Below are 18314 nucleotides of genomic sequence, written 5' to 3'. Positions count from 1 at the left end.
ACACATTGTATAAAATTAATTATAGTATTTCTTCTCGGAATAATAGGCTTCTTTCTGGAACAGATTTCTGGTACGTTTTTCTGAGAAATTTCCCACTTCTAAAAGACAAGGTGCAGGAATTCATCTGGAGTTACATTCTTCAGGCTGTCATTTTGAATGCATTCTTCGGCTGTTAGATCCTTCCACAGCATCCCACCCTCGAAAATAGGGTCTTTGGTGGGGGTGCACCCTGTGTCTTGCTCATAGTGCCTCAGTGGTGATAATTCCCTGGAATGGTGGTTTAATACTGATGTACGCGGTCTGAAGATAATGTTTGAGTCTTTAGATTTTACAGAGCACAGAAAACCAGGTTATATCGAGATTATTTAGAAGTACACTTTGCTAGCCAGCAGAGTCCCTTAACATTTCGCTGAAGTAGGCTCCCTCCTTGCTAAGTAGTGACCCCTTAAGGAAAAACAGAGCTACTGCCGCCGGTACTATCTCCCCATCTTCGGCTGTTCTTCCGTGAGGCTTGCTTTTCCTCCCCGCCCTGCCTGGGGCTTACCCCTCAGCTTTGTTTCAGTGCACTTGAGAAAGGATGTCATACGCTGTCTGTCAAGAAATCTAAAATATGCATCTGTAACTCTTTGTGTCAAGAATTGTATCTATGTTTTTCCCCCTTACTCCCCTTCCTATCTTGATTTGATTTTTCACTAAAGTTGTATCACCAGGCCACTTAGGAAGTATATGCTTTTTGCCTTGACGTTTTGCAGTCAATGTTGTTCTCCACTCTTCTTTTACCAGACAGACAAGGACTTAGACCAATATTGGGGTTTTTTTTCCTTCTTTGTTTTGAAGTCTAAATGCTGGTTAGCCACTGCTTCTTCAAAATCCTTTTGCTCCAGGAGAGTATGTTGAAAAAAATCAAGTCCAAAAATTTCAGCCAAGATGAGCATCTCAGTATATATTGGTTTCCACTGATTTGTCCTTTTTAAGCCTGATGTGGGAAGATTTTTTTTAATGTCATCAGTCCAATAATACTAAAAAACAATTTTAAAGCATCTTTTGTGCATGATGGTTATTATTTGGTGTCTAAGGGACATAAGAACTCTCTTCAAGACGAATTGTGAAGTAGCAAACCTAGTTTTAGATTCTGACTCAGTCTGCTTTTCCACATTCTCCAGAAAGAGAATTCCATTGTGAAGTAGTACAGATCTTTTTTATAACTTCTGAGTATTGTGTTTTCCATCCCATAATGTGTAAGTGCAAGTCCTACGGGTAATAGTTATCTCTACCAGCAGGGACTATGGCTCAGGTTAGCTGAACAATTATATATAGATTCCTGAAGTTTTCCAGCTGATGATGGAGTTCAGTTTGGTGCATTTACACTGCTCTTGGTTACTTCACAGCTGTCTTGGGTATGGCTGTATTGGGCGCAATTTTGTCTGTGGACTGCAGCAGGGCTTTACCTGCCCAGTCGCTGGTTGTGAGAACTGGTGGTTCCGGGGCCAGCCCCATGAGAAGGTGCCAAAGTCGAAACGGACCCACAATGAGAATAGTGAGACCTCCTCAGGACAGGACCTCCTTGCAAATCACCAGGTGCGGGAGCGCACGCTGGTCTTGCAGACCCTCCGTCCCCTGAGCATCGCCCGCCGCAGGGGCGGAGGCGGCACGACCGGTCACCTCGCAGGTTAAGCGGAAGCCCCAGCTTAAGCAGGTGCCCAAGAGGCAGCACGTCAGTACCCTGACGAACACCGCACCCGCCTCCCGCCTTCTCCGACCCTGCGCCGAGTCCACCCTGACCGCCGGGCTCGGCCCCGGGCTCGCCCCCTCGGAGCGCCCGCAGCGCGCCCGGGCAGCGCCGGCCGGCGGGGCGGCCCCGGCCGCGACACCGCCCCGTCCTGCCCTCCCTGCCCCGCCCCGCCGGGCCCATGCCTGCGCCCTCCCCGGGGCCGGGGCCGGGGCCGGGGCCGCCCCGCGCCCTGGGGGCCGGGCAGGCTTCTCCCGAGAGCCAGCGAGGGGTGCCCGGGGCGGGCGTTAGCGAGGCGTGTGCCGAGGGGGTGTGTTTTGGGGTTGGAGTTTAGTAGTAGTAGTAGTGAAGAAAGGAAAGCGGGGAGAAAAAAAAAAAAAAAAAAAAAAAAGGGGTGGAGAAGGAGGGAGGGGGGTGAAGAAAAAAAAAAGAAAAAAAAAAAAAAAAAAGCCCGAAGAGGAGTTTCCGAAAACTTCCAAGGAACTCGCGGCTGCAAGTCCCAGCGGCAGGCAAGAGCGATGCTGGAGCCTGGGGCGCTCCGGGAGCCGACAGCGGCGGCGGTGGCGGCAGAGGGGGTGACCGCGGGGACGGCAGCGGCAGCGGGGAGCGCCGTGCCGGCCGGAGCCGGGATGGCCGAGAGGAAAAAAGCCGGCAACGGCAAGAAGGGCAGGAAAGGCAAGGGGACCGGCAAGAAGCCCGCTCCGCCGGAGGAGGGCGAGGCGCCCGGGTCCACCGCAGGTAAGCCGTCGGCAGGTGCGGGGCTGCCCCGCCGGACCTTCCGCGCCCCTTGCGCGGCCGCGGGTCCGCAGGCAGCGGGCGCATCCCCGGCGCCGCCGCCGCTGCCCGGCTCGGCGGAGCCCCCGCAGAGCTCCCGGAGCGGCGGCGCTGCCGGGAGACCTTCGGCTGTCCGACCACGGTTCGGTCTGCTGCCCTGTTTCCCTCCCGCTGGCCCCGAAATCCTGAGAGGCTCTTGGTCAACTGTTGCTTTCTTCGTGTTCTCCCCTCCGCTCCATTTTTTGGAGGGCGTGAGGCTATCTCTCCTATTACAAAACACATTTTCTGTCCCTTCCTTTCCCCAGAAATCACTTAGCGTAGTTGAACAGATGGCCAACTTTCATGTGGGGTATTTTGTCTAAACTTGCAGCTATTTACTCAGGGATGATCAGAGAGGACATTTCGCTCACTTAGCAGCACGTGCTGTTGCTCTCATGCCTTCTCAGTATTAAGCACAAGAATTCATGCCAGTGACACCCTTGTCCAGAAACAGGACCCAAAGGAAGGGTCACAGCTGAGCGTGCTGCCCCACTTGCCATAGCTACTTATCTCTGTTAGCCAAAGCCCCAGTTAGGATCAAGACTCCTAGTGCAGTACAAACACATACGAGTGAGTGCCTGATGCTTTTCCTAGATACCTAGTGTTATGCCACCTAGTTTACCAGAAAGCCTAGCAGTATCTATGGCTACATTTAGCTTTTATGCAACAGCAATATATAGCTGCAGTTACTGATCACAATTTCTTTGAATTCTTTGGGGTTTTGTGAAAAAATGTTTTAAAAGAAGCATGAGAAAAGCAGTCAACTGCGTGTGATTTGGTTTGGGTTTGGTTTGGTTTTTTTTTGTTTTGTTTTGTTTTGGTGTTTTGTTTTTTTTTTTTTGTTGTGGTTTTGTTTTGGTTTTTTTTGGTGTTTTTTTTTTTTTTTTTTGGCTGTGTATTTTTGCCCCCATTGTGTTGTTTTCCTGTCCAAATAACCAAATTAACATAAAGCCCAGTATGGTAAAACTTTCTAAATATACTTACCTCAGTTTTGCTCAGTGCATCATGGCCAACATAGTGCTCCTTTTGACTACAGTCATCAGCCCTCAGAGAGGTTAAGTGTGATTCAGCAGCAGCAGATATAGCCTTGGGCTACTAATTTTTACAAACTAGCACTGCCCAATGCCTCCTCTTCTCCAGGTTGTTTGGAGACACAGCTCACCCAGCTTCTGCTCAGCAGCAGCTGTAAACAAGTTTCAGGTACAGAAGAGGAGCGTACCTTGTTATCCAAGATAGTGACAAACACTTCTTTTGACCTTCTTTTTCTCTTTTACCAGATTTTTATAATGCCGTTACACTATGCAAGCATTGTAAGCATCTCCTGCTAAACCTAACCACCTCTGGCATTAAAACATTAAAACCTCTGGCGAACTTATCTGTGACAGCTGGGCTGTTTGCAGAGGTTTTTGTTTGGTTTTGTGGCTGACAGAAAACAGGAAGACGGTGACAAGTTGGACAATTTGTGATAGGAAAGATCTGTCAAGGAGACACGCATTTTCTCACTGTGCACCTCAGAGTTTTATAGCATCCCATTTATGTAGGAGATATTTCTTTGTCCTGTTGTACAGTTTTCCTTTTCCAGTGAAGCAGGGTGTTGAGGGAGTAGTGAAAGGAGCTGTGAACCAGAGGGCATATTTTTTGAATAATCCAACCAAGTCAGCTTCTAAACTAGGCAGAGATTTTTGGGAAGATGGTCTTCTCTCTCTGTAGAGGGGAGCTAGAATAACAGAAAAAATCCAAACAGTGCTTTAAGTTTAGGTATCTAAGTGTGGTTAATTCTCACTTGTGGTGGTCTGGTTATGTCTGCCATGAAAATGTGAAGGATAGCAAATGTAGATTGAGGTTCATCAGGGCAGGATTCAGACCACACCAGCTCCTAAGGCTTTGCTAAAACTCCAGAAGGCTAAGTCTTCACTAAGCCAAAATATGTCAATGTTTGAACCAGAAATAATCTTCTTTTCTGGCAAGTGCTTACCTCAGATCTCCAAAGCACCAGTATGTTTTTATAGGTATGAAAGTGTTCCGCCTTCATCCATACCTGACATTACTAGTCAAAAGTTTCCTGTGTGGGCAAGAACTGAACATTCTTCTATCTTATGTAATAAAAATCCCATTCCTTCCAAGATGAGTGTATGTGGCAGGATAGTTCACATGTGTAGCTAATCCATGTAGTCTGTCTAATGGGAAAATTAAATACAGCATAACGCATGACTGTAAATTTGACTCAAAATCAGATAATGTCTCACTGGCAATGTAACGCAGATTTTATCTAATCTGTTACTTAAAGGTATTATCTGGTTTGAGAGGCATTTAGAACTAGAACAGATACTTAGAAGAGAAGCAGCAGAAAGAGTGGTTAATGTGAAATGTAACAAGAGAGCAATTTTGCATTTCAAGCTATGGGCTTTTATTCTCTCTTTTTAAGCATATTAGCCCTTTAATTAATTACTATGTTGATTTTCATGTTGATTAACATGGTGCTTATTGGGGACAATTTGAAGGCCTTCTGACTTTGATGGGACCACAGTTTTCCTTTTTGCTAATACAGCCATACCTGTTGTCATTTGGTGAGTTTAGGCGTGTGCAGTCTGAGAGGTTATGAAACAGTTTTGCTTTTAGTTATTTGCTTTCTTTAATTGAATTGTTTCAGGAATTATCTTCTCTGTTGTGTTCTTTTCTACGAGGAATTTTCATCCACGTACTATCTTTCTTACGAAGAACAGTGGCTTGCAGACAGTCCTCAGTTTTAAGATCTGGTGCTAGCACAGAAATCCTTAGGAGGTGTTCAGAATTTTGCTTAGTTCAGTTTTTTTTTCTGACCATAGCTTCTTGAAGCTTAGTTTGCTTTTTGCTGTCAAAGTATATCATATGCACTTCATTCCTGTGTCTGGAAGCATTGGTAGCTTCTCAACAGGTTAAGAATCAGCTTTGTTAATCGTGAAGAAAGGCTATGAGAAAATATTTCATATTGTGTCATAACTTACCCAGAAATTCCAGAGCTGCTATTGGAGTAGAAAGCTAGCTATTGAAAAAAAAATAGGAGGGAGGTTTGGCCTTCTATGCTCATCTGCACTCTGCTCACTCTTCTGTGGTAAAACAGAAAAAAAATCTTAATGTTTTCCATTGCCTAGGTGAAGTCTGGGCTCTGTTAAAAAGTTGGGTTGGGGGTGGGGGGGTCCATGTTGCTGTGATTTCTTTGTCATTAAAATAATTTAGAATATTTACTCCCCCTTGCTACAAGGGGTCTTGAACAAACTGATACTGTCTGACTTGTGTCAGGACCAGCGTGACTGTATCTTTCTTTAGCAAGGCGCTCTGGACCATGATAAATACAAGGCATTGTATTTATATATATATATTAATATATATATATATATATATATATATATATATATATATGAAGAGAGAGTATTATAAATGGACAGAGCTTACAGCTTTTCTCCAAGTTATGTCACTGAACTGCCATGCCAACTGAGTGTGCAGACAGGCTCAACAAATCTGCCATCAGGGCTTCCTAGGGCATTGCCAGTACACTGAAAATACATCCAGCCTAGGCAGAGAAAACTTAAGCAGGTAAGCCGAGGTTGGGCATCAGCGTCTCCAGACTTACCCCTCACTTAGGCACTGCTCCTGATTTAAGGTGCTGTTAGAGCAGGAGCACAGGGACATAACACGGGCCAAGTGCACTGAGAGAAAGGAGTCAGCCCTGGAAAAATCCCTCTGTGGAAGCTGTGTTTTTGTCAGTAAGGCTGGGTACCAGTACATCAGCCAGACACCTTGGGGAATGTGAGTTTTCAGGTTGCTCTGCTTAGCAGAGAAGACTAGGGTGAGGTTACTGGGCTTGAAAGGACAAAGTGTGAGATGTGAAGCCTTTCTGAGGAATGTGTGTGAAGACTTGATAGGACTGTGACCTCTGGCCTTGGGTTTTGTCAGCCACTCTCTAGTGGCAGGAAGAGCAAGGCTTCACAAGCATCTGGTGCCAACACACAAAGTAAGAGGGAAAAGCATCAAATGGGTCTCAATCATCATTTCAGTGAGCTGGCCTCAGCAACATTGTTCTGAAAACACCTGCACTAACAGAGCCCAAAGTAGAGAGACTGTGGTCATTGACACAGAAAATAAGTATCTCCTGGAGGGTTTAATTTAGAATTACATAAAATGCTAGAGCTTGGAGACCGCTTCACAGAATAAACAGCACAAAGTTCAGATGAGATGAGTGTGACTGAGCAGAACCTTTGACTGTATCCTGGTAGCAGGCTTGGTTGCCAGAGGAAGAAATGGTTTTGATCACATTAAAGACCAAGCTGCAGGTAGGAGCTTGGCTGGGAGAATTAGAGCTCAGTCTGAGCATCGCTAAGTTTAAGTTGATATTCAATATTCATAAAGATCTATCAAAAGACTGATCACTGTTTCAACATAAATTGAAGACAAGAGTCTGGGAGATGGAATGTAAGTTGTGATTTCTGACAAAACCAGTCTACTTCTGGAGGTAAACTATTGCTTAGAAGGAGTGACAACTTCTTTTGATGTTTCCAGTCCAAAATATTTATGTGCTGCTGGAATGCTTGTACATTTTTCTGTGAGGAAAACCTCTCTACCTGTGTGCAATGCCTGCATTCTCCAAACATTCCACACAATCTTTAGAGCAATTTTGAGAGTGAATCTTTTAAAAAGCATGTGGGTGCATTCATGTTTTTTTGAATAAACGAGATTAGTCACCATTCAAACTTTTTTGAATTAACACTACAAGTACTACTTGACTGCAGCCATGGGAATGCAAACAGAGTGGTGAGAACATACCAGTACAGTTGTCCAGTAAATACTGCATGTGTATGGAAAGACATTCCCCTGTGCAATAAATCCAGCAACTGTTCTGAACTTTGTGTAAATATTGATGGCTGGGGAAGGCTGAACAAAATTTTTATCTTTCATGTAGAATGAGAAATCTTGATAAGCTATGCATAGATTTTTAAAACCTTAACCCCTGGCAAAGCTTACGAGCTAACTCTTAAATCTGAATTTGTCTATTGTAATTGTGGGGTTTTCATATTTCTGAAAAAAATAACTGAAAAGGGATGGGGGAAAAGGTTGAATGAGGCAGTTTGAAACAGCACTCATAAGTGAAAAAGAAAAAGGATCCTATGCAGCTGATATTTCAGAATACTTCAGCACTCATTATGTGGAGCATCTCATTTTTCATCTCCTCTACTGAATTTGTCACAGTTTTCACAAAAACTTAATGGGTGCTTGGTTTGAAAATGCCTAGCCATGGAAGATGTTTGACAATACATTCGACTTTAGGCACCTAAGTGGCAATTTATTATTCTTAAAGTAATGTGAGTTAAATGAAGAACTGTGGAAAACTTCGTTCCAAGCATCTCCCTTCCCCTGCCAGCCCCCTTTCAATCTATCCACAAGCATGTGATAGCCCTTTGAGGCAGGTGGTTGTAACCAAAAGCAAAACAGTGGAGAACAATTGTGTCTCAGGGTGTCAGGATCTGGAAATGCTATGAATTCTTACCAAATCAGTGTTTTGCTAACATTCCAAAAGTAACAAGAGTGAATGTGCCTTTAACAGCACTGATAGTTTATCGTGTTCCGTTATGATACAAGAAAACAAACCAAGTGTCAGTATTTTGTATGAGTCACTAGTTGTGCGAAGAGCCGCTCGAGTGTGCTTGAGGTGGTTAACCCTCAGTTGCTACCTCAAGTACACGGAGCCCTGGGTTCGGCGGGCAGGGGGTCTTGTGGCAGGTCTAGAAAATCCACGGTGCAGTGGCTTGTGCGGGGAGAGTCAGTCTGGTGCCGGGGCTGCGGCGGCAGCCGAGAGAGGGGCCGGGCTGCGGTGCTTGCGTGCGGAGGCGTCTATGAAAGCGCTGCTTTAGAAATAAAGAAAACAATCGAACTAGCAGTGGAAGGGGGAGAGAGTGACGGCGGGGAGGGAAGGGACGCGGGGCTGGAGGAGGGCGCGGGGCTGGAGCAGGGAGCAGGAAGCGGAGCACGGAGCTGGAGCAGGGAGCGGGGCTGGAACAGGGAGCAGGCAGCGGAGCGCGGGGCTGGAGCGGGGAGCGGGGCTGGAACGGAGCGGGGAGCAGAGCACGGGGCTGGAGCAGGGAGCAGGGAGCAGAGCACAGAGCTGGAACAGGGAGCAGGGAGCAGAGCACAGAGCTGGAACAGGGAGCAGGGAGCAGAGCACGGGGCTGGAGCAGGGAGCGGGGAGCGGAGCACAGAGCTGGAGCAGGGAGCAGGGAGCAGAGCACAGGGCTGGAGCGGGGAGCGGAGCGCGGGGGGCGCTGCCGGCGCCGCGGCGGCCGCGAGGGGGTGCGGCGGGAGCGCCGTGCCCGTCCCGGCAGCGCCGCGGATCCGCGGCCCTTGGGCGCCTCACCAGCACCAGGGGATGGTTCAGCTGGGGGCTCCTAAGGCTGTTGTGTTGTGTGGAAGGTCGGTGGATGTGCGGTGAAATGGTAGAGGAGCTGTGAGGGAGACTTTGGTCCTGAAATACAATCTGGTCTCATCTCATGCAATATGAGAAATCGTCCAGTGTGAGGGCACAGGGATGCTTTATTTCATTCATTCTCTTGCTTCTTCCTTTCCTATCACACTTCGTCTATACCTCTTCTTCCCTTCCTTTGTCCTTATTCTCTTTCACTTCTTTCTCCCCTTCTCCTTTCCATCCATCTGTCCTGCTATCCTTCTTCCATACTTTTCTTTCTCCCTCCTTTCTTTTCTCCATCTTTTTTTCTTCTCTGTTATCCCTCCATCCTTTTCCTTCTTTTTTCCCCCTTCTTCCTGTCCATCCCATCTGCTCTATTTTTGTTAATGAAGAAAAAAAAACAATGAAAGAAAAGTAAAACAAGATATTTCATAAGGGACTGATAAAGATCTTTAACATAACCTCCTGCCTGGAGTAACTGCTAGTTTTTCATTTATGCACAGAATACAACTTGTGTCTGGTTTTGTGTTTCTACTTGTGTAATTTTCTGTGGGAGCATTAGATTTGGGAAGAAATTGACCGTGTTATGTAGTTTGTTCACTATGGGCCATTTGAATCCTAGCTCTGACAACGAGGTCCACAGGCTTCACAGGTCAGGGAGGAAGAGGGAGATGTTAATCCGCTTGTGGCAGTTCACTTGGGAGCCTTTACTCTTTCTCTCTGTGCATCTCTTCCTCAGGTTTTATGAGCTGATGGTCCTTCCACCTCTGTAAGCAGGGGGAATCCAGGTCAGGGAGTTTGGGCTTGGCATTCAAACATGGGCTCAGGCTGAGCCTTGCTCAGTGCCTTTCTCCTGCCTTAAGAGCTTTTATTTCACCCTAGAGTCAACCACATGCCATGTCCAATGGCTAATGGTTAATCCCTTTGAAGACAGTTACCAAAGCATGAATGCATGCTTAACATGACTAAACAGAGTCCCTCATAACATCCAGTTGTGCAGGTGATAGATACGGGTTCTAATCACTGCCCTTACTGCCAAAAGAGTTAAATTCTAAATCCAATATTGGGAGACTTTTTGTGTATCTGTGTGTGTTCTATGTGTGTGAGCACATGAAGGTGTGATGTTTCAGTGGGGTTGTTGGCTTCTACAGTTATAGTCTATTCAGTTTTCCTTTGGGAAGTCCACTGAACTTAGAAAAGAGAAAAAAAGGGCAGTTCTACTAATGCCACATTGCACCTGTATACAAAACAGCACTGAAAACTGCTCTGAGTTATTGTACTATATTTGGAATGGGTGGTCCTGTTATTCTGTGAATATATTTTTGCATGTCCTCTTGATTTGCACCAAATAAACTGGTGATGTCTGTGCCATCAGAGTCATTGAATGCTAGCTGAAATCTCTGTCCTTCATACCACCCTCTGTGGAGCAAACTCCCATTGCCTAGGATCATACAGTATTTGCATGTCCAAAGTCACAACAGATCAGTCTGATCACATAAACCAGAGTCTTCTGACTCTCAGTTTAACCTCTTCCTTCAAGCCACCTTGATTTCTAACACATGGCCATAACACACAGGTATCACCAACCTGTCACTTTCCTTTTTTTTTTTTTTTTTTTCTCACTCATGTCAAAAAGATTCCGTTTGTGCAAATAAGTTTCCTGGAGGGCACTGTGCATTGTTGATCTGTCTGCTTCGGGGGACATAGAAAGAGGAGGGCGTCTTTTTAGGTAGCAGGCACATTGCTGTCCCACTGAACTATGGCAGGAGCTATTTCCACAGGGTGAAATTGGGGATGGAGAGTATCGGAGAAGATGTCAACTATGCCATTGTGCCAGACCTGCAGACTCAGGGAAAGTCACTGGCAGGATTTGAGAAACCCTCAGTGAAAAAGTTTTATTAGAAAAGTTTTCCAGCAGGCTGCTTTCAAGGACAGTATGTACTTTTGCAAGAATGAAAGAGAAACCTCCCATGCAGAGCTTCCCCATTCCAATGGGAACAATATGACCTGCAAAAACCAGTATCCCAGGGCAGCCAGTGCCTCCTTGTTTCTGCTCTCTGCTGTACTTCTGCATGATCCATGCCAGCTTTAGAGCACTGTCCTGATCATCTCAAGTGAAGCTACTTTAGGACAAGTTAGCTAAGCCTTTGAAAAACAAACCTGAAAGCACAGTAGCTGCTAGGTGACCCTGTTCTTGGAAAGAGTGGACTGGAAATGCAGAAGTAGATGCCCCATAAAAAGTGTGTTCTCTGTCAAGCTCCAGAGGACTAATGCAGCTGCTAGTGCACTTGTGGGGTTAGTCAAAAGGCAATGCTTTTAAAAGTTAAGGCAGTTGTGCAGCAGAAGAACTTGCCTGGGCATGTGAAGGATTTCTGTCCCTCATAGCATCTGAGATGAAGATTGGCATAATTTTTGAAAGATGGGCTATAGCTCAATCAAAAGGTATGGGATGAATGCAGAAATTACTGGGTAAGGTTTTTTTTTCTGTTACAGGCTTCTAGTCTGGCAGACATTCTGAGCCAGACTTAGTGTTGTAGATTCCAGGAGTCCTAGCCCTATCTTTTTTGTCTTGGTACATTTTGATTTAAATTCAACTTTTTCTTAAGCATGTTGCTCATGGCATGTGAGAAGGTACTGCAAATGTTGGATGACAAGTTGAACTGTGGAAAAAGAGAAACTGTTTATCAACCAGACTGAAACTAATGTTAAGCATGGATTTTCCTGGCTTTATGAAGTGCCAGCAAGGTCAGAAATTGGAAAACTATTTTAGACCAATAACAGCAAACTGAAGTAAGGGCAGGAAGGTTTTTGAAACAAGGTCAGAGAGAGGGATTTAAAATAGATAACTGTCTTGTTAACTAGGTCCATTCCTAGGTTGTTTGGCATTGATATGCCTTGGTTATTTTTCCCATCTGTGGGTGAAGGTGTCTCTCATCCCACTCTGTCCTCACACTTAGAGTGGAGACCACCTCACCTGGGCGAGGAGTCTCTTTGTAGTGAGCATCCTGCCATCATCCCTCGTTCTAGGTGCAAGGTCCCTCTTGAGACTCATGTCAATTCTATAAATGCCAGAATCCACTGGCATCCACTCAGCAGTCAGTGTTTTTGCTTCTACCTCCAAATCTGCTGTCTTCTCTCATCCTTTTTCAGCTCACTCCTGAATCTTAGAAACTGACAGCAATTATCAGGCCAGTTTTCAGGCCTGGAACAAACCAGTTTCTAGGTGGATTGCATGAGGGGAACCAATTCTTTGGCTGCAGTATGAGTTGTACCTGACAACAGGATGAAGGCAGAGCTTGTTGTTACCAGAATGTCACTTCAGCCCAGAAAAAAAAGACCGAGGGAGGGGATATAATTTCTAAGAGACATTGAGAGAGAAGTAGCTTCATCTAGGCATTTTGTTTTGAAGATATGGAATTAATTGCACAGCTGCTGCCAGTGACATTGCTTCCTCTTGAGGGGAGGTGCAAAGACAGATTCCCTGGACACCAAAGATGGCTGAGGATTGCTTAGTCCCGGGGCGGATTTTTAAATACTTCTCATGGTTCACTCTAGGGTTCCATGATTTTTCCTCAAGTTGACTTTGAATGCAAGTGACATTAAAGCTAGATCTATATAGATCTTCTGTCCAGGATCTTTAGTTTCATTTCTTAGTGTCTGTTTCCCTTTTGATTTTCAAAGGGTCAGACTTGTCCCCAGTGACAAGTTGTGCTGAGCATTTGCTGCCACAGTGAGCTTCCCTGAAGCTACCTTCATGACACTGACAAGAGGGAAAAAGCATGAAAATGAGATGAAATGGCAGGAGGACATGTAATGGGTAGGAGAGAGGGTGTCCACTGCTCTGCCTGATGTTCCCTCTCAGCTGCAGAGGTGATATTGCTACAGATGGTATCCTGCCACTGATTTGCTCATGGCTTTTTTTCCCCCTTAAGTCTGTGATGGAAGGTTTTCTTCCTCTGGGCATCTGGATCAAAATCATCAAGAGCAAGTTTTATCCCATGCCTCTTACCCATTAAAGGCAGTTCTGAGGGCACCATATCTGTTGTGTCCACACCTAAACTCTGAAAGGAAAGTGATCCTCCACCTTACTTATACACAAGTTGGCCTTTAAGGAATGCATTGAAAATCCTTGAACATCGCTGGGAATATTTGCAGACTTAAGCTTAATGACTTCCCTAAGCAGTCTGGTAAATGGAACTAGCTGGGGCTGTTTGCCTAGATCTAGGTTTTCCCTTCTCTTACCCTACACATATATCTTAAACTCTAAGCAAACCATCCTAGGTCTCCTTTGGCAAGTCCCAAAAGGGCCAGGTAAAAATGCAATTAAAGAAACAGCAAACTATTTGAATTGAGAATAATGAAAGGACTTCTGTCCCACAAAAACTGTTTATGGAAGAAATTGATATAATGTATCATGTCTGCTGGCCAAGAGATAACAGACAAAGATAATTAAATTGAATGTCTAATGTTTGCTGTCGAGGTTAGTGGTTAACTCATCTGATGTGTGAAATCGGGTACCTGTACGTTTGGAATTGTTTTGGCATCTTTTTCATCTTACCCTCTGTATAGCAGCAAGGTCATAGCTTTTACTCATTGTATTCTAAGCTACACAGCTTTCACAAAGAGAAGGCAAACTCTAAATTATTTTTCCCCAGAGTCATTTTAGAGCAATATAAGTGTAAACATACATGTAGACTTGTGCACACACATCCACTCCAGTCCATCACAACTGCAGCAAAGAGGAGCTGATTTGAGTTTCAGGACCTCCTAGAGATGTATTAAAACACATCATTTATCCACTGGGGAGGTGTAAAGAAAATGAAAGACTTCTTTTCTAAGACATTTTTAACTCGCAGTTTCATAAAAATGATGGAACTCCTGGAAAGACCTCCTTGGGGAGCGGTCCTGTGAAATATGCCAACAGCTGGATGGCACAAATTTGGAAAACACTGCTATCCTTAAAGAATAGAACTGAAAGCCTCTGTGAGAAGGCAGTGTATTTTCCCGAATAACTCTTTTAATTCTGTGTTAATGTTATAGAGAGGAACAAATGCAACTTGTTTTGATAATGTGAGGAAACAAACTTTTCATGGAAAAGCAGAAATCTCACCATGGCTCATCAGGGAAGTGTAGAAATGTCCAAAGCAGTGAGTTCACTTTTATTTTTTCTTTTTTTTTTTTTTTTTTTTTTAAAGCTGCAGTTTGTTAACAACTCCCCTAACAGATTAAAGAAATACCAAGGGGCTCAGAATTGCCTTGTTTCATAGCACATTTCATGTTGTTTCTCACTATCAGTTTCTGGCAAAGCTCAGTTCATTTCAGATCAATGCCAAAGACTCCAGGCACAAATAAGAGCTATAAATCACTTTGGAGTTGAGGGATGAGGAACAACTTGAGTATTTAGAAGTGAATTTAGTTTGTGAGGCTATTTCCAATCAGAAAACCATGGTGACTGCTGGCTCTAAACCAGGGAGTGGACAAGATAAAAAGCATGAGACAGGATTACCCTCACAGTGTTTGCACATCTTCTCCTGACCATCAACAGGGCACCTGTCTGTCCAGTAAGACTGCTCGAGGGCTGTCATCACTGTTCCAGTGGAAAGCCCCACCTCACCAGACCCAGGTCCTGCCTAGGAGCCTGTCGAGGTTTCCATCCACCTCCAAGCCCCACCAGAGGAATAAGAGGCAGCTTTTGAATCTGCATCACACCACTAAGGCTCCCAAGCATCTCACCTGCTTCCAATGCAGCTTGCTGACCTCTAGGGCTTCACCATGTCCAGGGGCATGATAGCCAATGATTGCTGGCTATTGTTTTTTTTCCTGTCACCCATAATTCACTGTAGTTGAAGATGCAATATTAGGCTAGTCTCAATTTTTGTCTGATCAGAATGGCCATTTTTATATGTGACAAAATATGCTTGAAGGTGAAGTGAAGAATCAGCGTGTGAACCTGCTTGACAAGGGAAATTATTGGGTTTGGAGGGTTTTATAAACAAGAAAGGAGAACATACATCTGCCCAGGATTGACTCTACCAGCATCTCCAGGCACCTTCTTTAACAGTTGTCTATTTGTCATGTTCTCAGTGCTCTGCTTCTGTCCTGTGTCTGCTATATCTCTTTCCCCAGAACCACCATCCTCATTTCTATCTCAGTTCTTGCCTGGAACATACTGAATATAATGTTTCTAGGTAGGAATGTGGAGGTGGAAAGACCACATGAGGTCATAAAGTTTTTGTGGAGTTGCAATTTGATCCAAAAAGTGAATTACCAGGTGCTTCTTCAGAGAGGGATTGGGGGGTTATATTTAAATACGTCATTTAGTAAGGCCTTTTATTCCAGAAGATAATCAATTCCATTTATTCTCTAAATGTGCATTTGTTTTACCATAGCATAATTCTAGGATGTTTTTAAAATTGATCATAGATTGAACATAACAAATTAGGAAATTAAAAAAAAAAAAAAAAGACAATGCTACATATCATTTTTCCTCAGAAATAGGATTTTACCAGACTACTGAGTAATAAAACCTTAAAAAGGCAATACATTTCTGATGTTTATTTTCATAAGTTTACCAATACCTTACAGAGAAGGGGGAGAAGAGGGGCACTGCTCCAGTAATCAGCATGTGAGCTTTCAGGACCAGGGTGGATATAGCATCAGTCAGGCTTTAATCAAGATAGGGCGGCAGGGAAGCTTTGTAGAAGACAGCAAATGTATGTACTGTTGCTGAAATGGTTGTTCACTCTCAGGGAGGCTTCTTGTAACAGAAGTTCCTGTGAATGGGCATTACTCTCCTGTAAGCTGTAAACAGGAGTGCAATTGGTCATGGCTTGGCTGGGAGGCTGCTGGGTCTGCTCTGCAGCAGACAGAGCTCCTGGAACACAGGTTGTATTTGATTTCTGCTGTGTTTCTGAACAGAACCACTAAACGCTGCTTCCCTGCCCACTTGTTCAGGCATTCAGCAGGAAGAATCAAATACAAGCAAAAACGGCTTGGAAGGCAAGAGTCTGTGGTCAGTGGTCTGCTTATGCAGGGACACCTGGAAAGCTCATCCAAACGAGCTTTTAAAGTGCATACATTAAGACATATTGGATCACCACTTGTGTTTTTTCATCATTTTTAGCTATAAACCAGAGAGAATTAAGATCACTTTATTTCTGAAGGTGTGTCCTCACCAGAGTGTAATGGAAGTACTTTAAATTCACACTTTGCATTAGTTCAGAAAAAGTTTTGCAGTCTCTCCTTGCACCAACAGCCCTAAAATGCCTTCCCCTTGCTGATGAGCCCAGGATAAGTTTCTAGCCCATCTAGGAAATCAGATGCCCAGCCTGCAGTACTGCTGTGGTATTACACAGATATTACCCAGGGAGAAGTCAGGTTGGGACCATGTTCAAAGGAACAGGAGAATTGTTGGAAAAGCAGGGACTGGACTGGGATTTGTGGTGCTGGTCATTGAGCAGTGGGGGAATTAATGAGTAGAGAGGTCCTCAGTGGAGACCTAAAAAAGGAGGGAGAAGAGTGAGAGCAGAGAACTTAGGGAGCAAGATGTGTCTGGGAGACAGGGCTGCAGGAAGAGTAGGGGAGATGCACATGGACATTTTTTTGGCTCAGTGGGAGACTGAAAGTTGGGAAGGAAGGGAAACTGAGACATGTCCAACCCACAACAAGGGTGGAACGAGTGGAACAGAGAAGGAAGGTGGCCTTGCAGGGGAGGAAAAAAGGCTGTCAATACAGATGATGTTGGGCAGCCCTACTTCCCCCTGGGGTTAGCGAGCAAAGTGACTTCACTGACCACCCTCATCATCTTTTCCTCGCCTGCTTAGCCACGCTGCTGCCATGCAGTGACCATGGCAACCCAAGTTTCTGGCTGGCTGCTCTAGGATGGTAGCTGTAATGATAGCAGTAGTGAGTATTGACAGAGGGGAGGGGAGGGGAAGGGAAGGCGAGCAGCTGTGGAGCAGGGGAAGTTGCCTGCGTACAGTAATCGTCTTTGGCAGGTCAGGGGTGAACCGTGGCCTGCGGGAGTTGTACAATGCCCAAGGCTAGCAAAGTGGTGTTATAATAAACCCCAGATGTTTCCGCTATTTACAATGTATATGTTATATTTAAACCTGAAAATGCATCCTAGGATCTGGTGGGTAGGGAAACAGTTATTAGCTGCTTGGAAATTACTTGCTGGTAATGTATCTGTTTCCCCTTGATATTAGCTGTTGCCTGTTTAAAATATAAATCTTCTAAGCAGAGACCCTCGCGGGCGGCTGCTTTGCCAAACCAGTGGTTCCACTCGGCTCCATGAGAAGCAGCAGGGCTCTCCTGCCGGATTCCTGGGAGGCTGCATCCCGGGCATGGCAGCCCTGGGAGCCTGGTGTGGGAGAGGCACGCTGTCAGGCGGGGGAGCGCCGCCAGCCACAGGTGTGCACACAGCTCTGCTTAATTTCCCCTGGCTAATTATTTCAGAGCTGGGAGCCAGAACCCTTGTGGTGTGTCTTGGACCACAGCAGAACTTTGAGTAAGCGTTCTGGGGAGGGATAGGATTTAGTTGATCAGGCTTTTATGCCAAAACTATTGCTTGTCTATAAGAGTAAATTAGTCAGCTAAACTGTGAATTTGTGGCCAAATGGTTGCTTTGCACAGGCCCTCCAGGTGATCAGTTCTACAGATGGTCCAGGCAAGTCACTCAAAATATTAACTTTTAAAGTGAATGAATTCAACTGTGGGAAGGCCTGAAGCGGAGGCTCCTTTTCAGAGATTAATCGTTCTGCATGAATTATACCAAAGCCACACGAATGTGGAAGAGACATTTTCGCTTCAATGTTTTATTGGATTTAACTAATCCAAGAAAAATGCACACCTTCAGTAAGTCCCTAATAATTCCTGATGCATGTCCCCTGCCTGCCCATATTTCTCTGTCCTCCAGTCTGCACTGTGCCACAGTCATGCATCCTGTGGGCACTTGGGGTACAAAAGGACTTGTCTGGACCCCTCACCACAGGGTGTACTGAGACTAACCCTTTGTGTCAGGAGTGGAAGAGGAGTGCTTTAAGATATGCTGTGCAAAAGCATTGCTGAAGATCAGGTAACAGTTTGCAAGGCAAATATGCTGGAAATTGAGTCCTCACCAAGACACACCAGTGCAGTGCTGAGAACCCTTTTGCCCTGGATACCTGGGATATGTGGGAGAGTGGAGTAGTCACATTACACAGCATTTGTCATGCCGTGATACGGGTTTTTGGTCTGCTTAGAAATTAATCTTGGGGCTTGGGGAGAAAACTATGCTGATTTTGAGGTTTCGTTGCATTTTTCTCCCTTATTTTCTGTTCCTGCTCCACACAGTCCCTG

The 18314-nt window shown here is 45.1% G+C and overlaps 1 protein-coding gene across 4 annotated transcripts in view; it reads left to right on the top strand.

Annotated features, from left to right (window-relative positions):
* The window catches only part of NRG1 (neuregulin 1), a 452226-nt gene that overhangs the window by 271144 nt on the left and 162768 nt on the right, over positions 1–18314 (top strand). For 3 of the 4 annotated variants that reach the window (XM_056514289.1, XM_056514286.1, XM_056514287.1), the window contains exon 1: positions 2191–2467. The exons of the other annotated variant lie outside the window; for it this stretch is intronic. In XM_056514289.1, coding sequence (XP_056370264.1) covers positions 2248–2467 — 220 coding nt within the window. In that variant the 5' untranslated portion in view covers positions 2191–2247. Of the gene's footprint in view, positions 1–2190; positions 2468–18314 lie in introns of those variants that run through there. 4 annotated transcript variants of the gene reach the window in all.

The sequence above is a fragment of the Oenanthe melanoleuca genome, chromosome Z (assembly GCF_029582105.1).
Source record: "Oenanthe melanoleuca isolate GR-GAL-2019-014 chromosome Z, OMel1.0, whole genome shotgun sequence".
Classification (NCBI taxonomy): Eukaryota; Metazoa; Chordata; class Aves; order Passeriformes; family Muscicapidae; genus Oenanthe; species Oenanthe melanoleuca.
This window is presented reverse-complemented; position numbering and strand designations above follow the sequence as displayed.